Source organism: Setaria italica, chromosome V (assembly GCF_000263155.2).
Source record: "Setaria italica strain Yugu1 chromosome V, Setaria_italica_v2.0, whole genome shotgun sequence".
Lineage (NCBI taxonomy): Eukaryota > Viridiplantae > Streptophyta > Magnoliopsida > Poales > Poaceae > Setaria > Setaria italica.
In genome coordinates this window covers 18787643-18795812 of record NC_028454.1, presented here as the reverse complement: position 1 = coordinate 18795812, position 8170 = coordinate 18787643, and the positions used below count along the sequence as shown (strand labels likewise).

General features: G+C 48.5%; 1 protein-coding gene across 1 annotated transcript; it reads right to left on the bottom strand.

Moving 5' to 3' along the window:
* Nucleotides 1–5237: 5237 nt before the first annotated feature.
* On the bottom strand, nucleotides 5238–5894 carry LOC111257328 (homeobox protein knotted-1-like 1). Its single transcript, XM_022826659.1, has 2 exons — nucleotides 5523–5894; nucleotides 5238–5441 (listed from the first exon to the last, which is right to left on the bottom strand). The coding sequence occupies exons 1-2, from the start codon at nucleotides 5892–5894 to the stop codon at nucleotides 5238–5240; spliced, it is 576 nt and encodes a 191-aa protein (XP_022682394.1).
* Between the last annotated feature and the right edge of the window lie 2276 nt (nucleotides 5895–8170).

Genomic DNA, 8170 nt, shown 5'->3' with positions numbered 1-8170 from the left:
CGTGCGGAATGGGGCGGACCGAAACGTCGGTACTACGAAGCTTTGTCGCTTCTTTTTTTTTTAAAGTTGTAGAGACTCTGCCTCGGAGTAGTGATCTTGGAACAAAAGTCAAGCTCAGAGATCAATCAACAAGTGTGCGATCCACCGTTTAGTCCAAATCGTTGTAAGTTCGTTTTCGCTTGTATAATATTTAGGGGGTGTTTTGGATTCATGAATTAATATTTTGTTCGGATCACATCGGATGTTTTAATTAGCAAAACTAATTGTGAACTAATTATAAAACTAATTGCATAAGCTATGACTAATTCACGAGACAAATCTATTAAACCTAATTAATCCATGATTAAGCATATATTTACGGTAGTATCACATGATCAAATCATGAACTAATTAGGCTTAATAAATTCATCTCGCAAATTAAACTTCATTTATAAATTAGTTTTATAATTAATATATTTAATACTCCTAATTAGTATCTAAATCAAATGACAGGAACTGAACTTTAGTCCTGATAACCAAATATGCTATTAATCTCCTCTCTTTGTAGTTAGTTTGTATAGTTTGTATGACTAGACTAGAGAGCTGGAGAAATAAATAAAGTGGTACTGGTACTATTTAGATATCTATCTAGAGTTAGTATAAAGTAAAAGGCGGGACGGACGCGGGCGAGTCAGTTCCGGTGCTTCTAGAAGGTTGGTGGGGGATTACAAAACGTGCAGCAGGTTAAAATCGTGTGCCCGCGTCTTGGACCTCGCTATCGGTGCGGCTGGCAGCCCTCTTCCCTCCTATTCTCTCAGATCTTTAACGGCCGAATTTCGGTGGACCGACCACAAAACCAATTAACCGGTTCTTGATCAGCACTTACTCCAGTATTTAAGTTTTGATGTTCAGCTTTGATCAGGTTTGCTCCAAATATCCAATAAATGCACGGCGATATAAAGTATTTTAATTTGTCAGTTTGGCCTGTATTTTTTCTTCAAAACAAATATTGTATGTTCAAAGGTTTAATTGCATCTCATACGTATGTGTCGGATTTGGTGACCGGCAATCCACTATTGGTTACCCAGGTGATAGATTTGTAGGCAGGGAAGATCGCAAGATCAAAAACTCGAATGGTAACACAGAGACGTAAGGTTTAGACAGGTTCGGTCCTCCGGAGAATAATAACCTACGTCCTGTGTTCCGGTGGATTGTATTGCGGGTATGAGATGTGATGAGTTGAGGTGCAGTTAGGTTGAGTTGATGTATGTTGGGTCAAGGTGCACTTGGGGGTGTCCCTGGCCGCCTTATATAGGCTGACGATCTGGTATTACAAATCGGATAAGATCTAATCCTAGTCGGTTGTTACATGGAAAGCAATTTGAGTCGGACTACAACATGTAGCCCACAATATCCGGGCAGAATCTGTTCGCCCGGCCTCCGAGCTTGTACTCCACGTGTCTTCATGCCTTGCCCCGCACGCCACGGGCGGGCGGGGCCTACTTGTCTAACAGGAACTTGACGGATGTGTAGCGAGGCCTTCAATGTATCCGGCTGATGGTATAGTTCCGTCATGATGACAGAGAGGCTGCGCTGTGCTCAAAAAGAAGAAAGAATTATATTTTGAGCAAGTGTTGACCAAATGCGCATGGTGCAAGCAACTACCGAGCTTCAGGATGTTGGGCATCCTGCAAGAGAAGCATATGGAGGGCATCGCAAGACGCACTCCATAAGGAGTAGCCCCCGAGCCTTGAAATGATTAAAGTAATCGGTCCAAGGGTCTATAAATCTTGTAATTGTTGTATTATTAATCGAAGATGAAGCGCCCAGTGCCAGAGCGCAAGGCATGACAGGGCCAAGGAGGCATACCGACAAAAATAAGACGCCCAGCCCACAAGCGCGAGGATTGGTAGAGCCACGGAGGCACGCCGATCAAAATAGGGCGCCCAGCCCAGCCCCCAAGCACCGAGCGCGAGGACTAGTGGAGCCACGGAGAAATGCTGACCAAAATAAAGCGTCCAGCCCCTGAGCGCAAGGACTAGTAGAGCCAAGGAGGCATGCCGACCAAAATTAGGCACCTAACCCCCGAGTGCGAGGACTGGCAAAGCCAAGAAGGCACGCCGAGTCGTCTATGGCACCCAGCCCTCGAGCCTGGGAGCCAAACGAGCCGCAGAAGCACTCCAAGTCACCTCCCACACCCAGCCCTCGAGCCTAGGCCATCGGCCAGGTGGCAAGAGGCACACCGAGTCATCTGTGGAGTCTAGCCCCATGCCTGGAAGCTAAACGAGCCGCGGAAGCATGCCAAGATGCCTATCGCACCCAGCTCCCGAGCGTGGGAGGTCGGCTGGGTGGCAAGAGGCACACCGAGTTGTTTGTGGTGCCCAGCTCCCGAGCCTGGGAGGTCGGTTGAGCCGTAAGAGGCACGCCGAGTCGCCTCCCACACCCAGCCCTCGAGCATGGGAGGTCAGCCGAGTTGTAGGAGGCTCACCGAGTAGTTTCTGAGCAATACAATGCAAATGTTATGTAGCATATTGTAGAACATTTAATAATTGAATAACTCGGAGTTTTATTCAGCATATAAATAAATCCTTGCACATCTTGCTACTGCGGGCCATGTAATTTACTCAGGTAGTTAGCCTGTTATGTTTAAGCACCTAGCCTTGCTGAGCCAGCAGTACGCTGAGAGCGGATCTCGAGCTTGTAGACGGGGCATCACAAGATGAGTTGAGGTTTTATGGATTAAAGCGTGTGCTACCCAAGTACTTTAGCAACCGTTAAGAGAGACGAATAAGCCGCAAAGCAGTCGGAACTGTGCGGGAAAGTGGAAGCGTGCATTGGGTACTTGTAGGGCGCAACCCCGACTATCTATTTAGTGGACGGATCAAGCTATATGAGCAGTCAGGGTATGACCAAGTTGGTCGGCGAAAGTCACATAGACATAGAGTGGAGATATACGAAAACTGTAAAATATTAATTGAAAATAACACTTAACTTGATTCGTGCCGAGTCGGAGAATAGGCGTGTCATCCTCGCGTTTGGGCTTAGAAGCCCCAGATGCCCACTTGATCGTCGTGGTCGGCGAACAGCTGTTTCGATGAAGCAACCTAGTTGGGGCTTGTGTCCGACTGAATCTCAATTGGTCAGGACTTGTCCCTGACCAATACGCCGAATCTAGGTGGTTGAAGGTGTCGCTAGTGCGCCGACGTTGCTGATCGAAAGGGAAGCAGGTCGGGTTGCCGTGGATGTGGCTGGCCTCTTGTTGCTTGGGACGTGATGGCCATCATGCAGTAGGGCACGTGTGGTTGTGCCGCACATCTTGCGCGGGCCAAGGATGCGAGGTCCATCCCCTACTGGATCTTCGTAAGATGGTCCTATAGAAAAAAAATGTTAGCTGCCATGAGGAGTAACGTAGGAGATTAGGTGGAATAGATTAAATAATAAAAGGAAAGGAGAATTGTTCCCTGTTATTTGCGTGGCTGATCCCGTCCAGAAGCACCTATTTTCTATTCAACCAGAGTCAAAAATCCAATCGAATCTCCAGCCGACCTGACTGCATGTGTGATTAATGTGATTGATCCAGTCTGAGCGTCATGGTCATCAGGCGTCCCGCGGCAGCGCGCAACGGAGCGGCGGACAGCAAAGGCACAGATGCGTCCAAAGCCACGATGATGAAGCGGTCGGCGGTCGATAAAGAAGAGTCGGCATATGCGAAAAATTAATTGGTGAGTAGAAAATCGAGTAGATTGATCTGAGAGCGATGATAAGAACGACTCACCTAGATTGCAAGATATAGTTGACGACTGCCGTCAAGGTCGCTGGTGAGGATCTCACGATCACCCCTATCTAGCGCGTCAACTATCAGATTAGATGACTGACAGTCCATCAAGGGGTTACCCAGGTGATAAATTTGTAGGCGCGGAAGATTGCAAAACCAAGAACTCGATTGGTAACACAGAGATGTAAGGTTTAGACAGGATTGGGCCACCGGAGAGTAATACCATATATCCTGTTCTGGTGGATTGTATTGCTGGTATGGGATGCGATGAGTTGAGTTGATGTAAGTTGGGTCGAGTTGCCCTCAGGGGGCATCCCTTACCGCCTTATATAGGCTGACGAACTAGGGTTACAAGTTGGATATGATCTAATCCTAATCGGTTTTTACATGGAAAGCAATCTGAATCAGACTACAACGTCCCGCAATATCCGGGCAGAATCCGTTCGCTCGGCCTCCAAGCTTATACTCCACACGTCTTTATGCCTTGGACGAGCGGGGCCCACTTGAAAGGCTAACCAGTATCCTGGTCGATGGGGATCCGTGGGTACCCGTATCTCTCAATATGTTAATTTGTCACTAGAGAGAGTAATATATGGTACCAGTACTGCTTATTAGAGTAAATGCAGGGGCGGTCCATGATCCATCAAAATGAGGGATAAGTTAAAATTTCCGTTTGGAAACGTTCCAAATGAGAATCCAAATCCATAATTCGAAAGTAGAATGAACCGCTTACAACTTGGAAAAATCCAAATACTCCCTAGAGAGTTACTAATATATATGAACTAATTGAGATCATGGTCTGCATTTCACTCTAATATTAATAAATACCCCAGATATTTTTGTTGATCTCATCTACTCCCTCCCTCCTAAACTACTGTTCGTTTGGTTTTTCTTGCTACATAGCTTTTGCTATGTATCTAAGGTCCTGTTTGGGAGCACTCCACTCCAGGAAAACCAGCTCCACTCCACCAGCTCCACACTTTCCCAGCTCCACTCCACCAACTCCAGAAACATATGGAGCTGCTGCACGTGTTTGGCTGGTGGCAGTGCTCCAGCTCCAAAAACATGAGCGCTTGTTGTGAAAAGTCTATTTTACCCTTTGTGAATGAGCCCACATGTCTGTCTCTTCTCTTTCCTGTCCTGTCAAGGAGGTGCTCTCTCGGTGGTGCATACTAAAGACTGAAACTGAACTGAAAACCATTTGGAATTCCCATGAACACATCAACTTCCTAACATCAACATATGAGCACCTTCACAAGTCCATCCAATCCAAGGTTCAGATATAGGAAGCACAGAGATTTGCTAGCAAGATGGAAGGAACACGCAACTGAAAAATTGTACATAAGTTTCCAAATTTTTTGGGGTCCATCCTCCGCCGAACAAGTCTAGTTCTCTCTTATTGAGCCAGAATGCAGACGACTGTACACAGAGCAAACGAGACCAACATTATCAGACAAACTCCATCGACAGGTGCTCGCCTAGGCTAGATTACTGCTACCGGCACTACTGTCCATCGACTATTGCCAGAAACGAAGCAAAAATCCACTGCGCTGATCTCCGTGAACTCGTCGACCCAAGAGCAGAGCATGAACTCGTCGAGCTCGGGATCGACGCTAATCTCCGCGGTGCCGGAGCCGGGGCCGGTAGCACGCCCCTCCCGGCTGACCTCCTCCAGCAGCGACGCCACCTACGGTAGCGCTCCCACTCTGAAAATCAAGAAACCATGCGTAGCGCGGAGAAGCATCGATCAATTCTTGGCATGCACTACAGCTAGCGCCGCAAGATCTCTCTGCACGTAGTAGCAAAACGGCAGCACTGCACGCTTCTTACGGCACTCGATGTAGGCGGAGAGGAGGGAGGGGTAGCGCGGGTGGCTGGCGATTTGCGCCTTCATGAGCTCTGTTAGATCCAACGGCGGCGCCAGCCCACCAACGCCGGTGACGGACGCCTCGCTCGTCGCACTGCCGACCCGCGAGATCCCGGGGTGGATGTTGTACAGATCCTCCGTGGAGCAGCTGCGCCGCGAGATCGGCCGCCTTGGGCTCTGGGAGCAGGCCCCGCGCGGAGACGAGGGAGAAGAGGTCCCCGCCCGCGCAGAGGTCGAGCACGAGGTCGGGCGGGTCCAGCGCGGGCCGGCCATGGCGGATGGGGGCAGCGCGATGGCGCGTGGGAGACCGGGGTTGGCGCAAGGAAGGAGATGAGTTCGTGTGAGTCAAAATAGAACCGAAGGGGTAAGTTGTGTAACCAGTGGCAATGGTGGGTAAATACCCACCAACTTCACGAGGAGATCTGAAAATGGGGTTTTTGGAGCACCTCTTGAGGTACTCAAAAAATATGGATCTACCCCCCTGCTCCACCTTTTTCCTGGAGCCGGAGTTGCTGGAGCTAGACGCGTTTGGCTGCAAAATTTTTGGAGTTGGTGGAGTGAAGCAATTTTTTCTGGAGTGGAGTGCTCCCAAACACCTCCTAAATATAATATATATCTAAGTGTATAGCAAAAGTTATGTACGTAGAAATGCTTAAACGTATAGTAATTTGGGACGGAGAGAGTAGATGATAGTAGTGTGATTGATTGATTGTTAAATCCACCCACCTCTATCCAGATTAATTAAATTAATACTACTATATACATACTACTAGAGTACTAATCATGTTTCACATTGATCACGGGTTACATTATATCTTCTGGACCGGGAGCCGGCGACGCATCTGAACGGGACGCGAGACTTACGCGCACCAAGCCCGTACAAGCGCGCGCGACCTCGGAAATAATCTTTGACCCGTCACCCTCACCAGTCACCACCACCCCGGCCGCAACCGCGCCTGCCCCACGTTTCTTTCTTGAGCGTAGCTACCCGGCCCACACTGCCTCCTGGCCCCTTCAAGTTCCCCCTCTCGCCCTCACCGATCACCAGTTCACCACCGCCCCTCCCCCTGTCCGTCTGCTCGACCATGGATTGCGCAAGCAATCGCAGCTCGGAGCCGTCGCCGGCGCCGGCGGCGACGTGGGCTTTCCTGCTGCAAGAGGCCACCGGCGACTCGGAGTGCGACGACGACCTGCAACAAGCCGCCCTCGACGCCGACGACGGCGACGCCGAGTCGTGCAGCGGCGGCGAGGACTGCTCCGCGGACCTCGATGAGAGGAGGCTCGTGTCCTGGGAGTGCTGGATGATGGAGAGCGCAAGCGTGGTGGCGGTGGGCGGCGAAGTCGCTTGCCCGGCGTCAACGGAGGAGGGTACTGCCGCCGGCGCCGGTGATGCCGACAGCGACAGGCTCTTCTGGGAGGCTTGCATTGCTCATGGCTACTAGCGGCCCATCGATCGATCCATTGATGCAACGGAAGGCTCACTTTATTAATCGCTCTTCCGTTGTTCTCTCTTGCTTGATTTCGGCAGCAATGAGCAGTATGTGCACACTGCCTCTGCTTTCTTTTTTTTCTTGCGGGAACCTGGAATTATATAATTTAAGATTCTGTTCTCGTATGATCCTCAATCACATTTTCCAGGTTAAGTATACAGCAGAGTTATATATATCTCGATTTATATATATATCTCGATTTAGGCCTGTTTGATACGCGGTACTAAACTTTAGCACCCCACGTTTAGCACCCTTTTAGTATTTGGGTATCCAAACAGGCGTGCTTAAAGTGGTGCGCTAAAGTTTAGCACACCCTTTTTCATTAGCACACTTAAGGGGTGCTAAAGGGTGCTAATAGTTCTAAAAGTGATTCCCCTCTCTACTTTTTCCTACCATTGCTCCCCTCTCTCTCCTCCGCTGCAAGCTGCAATTTAAGAGGAGTAAAGGAGGGACAATGTTATCAGTTCCCACCAAAAGTGTTAAACTTTAGCACAGTATCCAAACAGCTCAAAGTGCTAAACTTTAATACTCCATTTGAGAATGCTAAACTTTAACACAGTTTAGCACTTACTATCAAATAGACCCTTCATCTATTTAAACTATTTAAAGTACAAAGGATGTGCTGTAGGGGCTTGTTTGCTGCCGACCCTGGCAAGCTGCCCGCTTCACGCAGCAAGCTCAGGCGTCCGATTTCGTCGGCCTGCGGCTGGCGTTGCTGCCTGGACGGCGAGCTGCCTGGCAGTCACCAAGCAAACGGGCCCTAGATCCTGCACCTTAACTTTACTTTAGCTGACTTGGAGTACATTGTACAACTGAGATTGAGCAATACTACTATTCTGAACAATTTTAATCGTAACAGCTAGAGCTCCTCCTTTAATTTAATTCCCAAATGTAAACAATAATAGTTCCCAAATGTAAAAAATAATTGTTTTGTACTATGTCAAACTTCTCTAATTTTTACCAAATTTATATTCCTTTGTCCCGAAATATAAGGTACACAAGCATTCAAAATTTTCCTCAAATACAAGTTATTTTAGGCACATTTAAATAATTCATCAA

Bases quoted from the DNA above. Each gene is read 5' to 3' on its own strand.
- LOC111257328 (XM_022826659.1), bottom strand. From the start codon at position 5,894: ATGGCCGGCCCGCGCTGGACCCGCCCGACCTCGTGCTCGACCTCTGCG. The intron at 5,442-5,522 runs GTAGTGCATGCC...GCGCTACCGTAG, and splicing joins GAGATCTTGCGGCGCTAGCT to GTGGCGTCGCTGCTGGAGGA.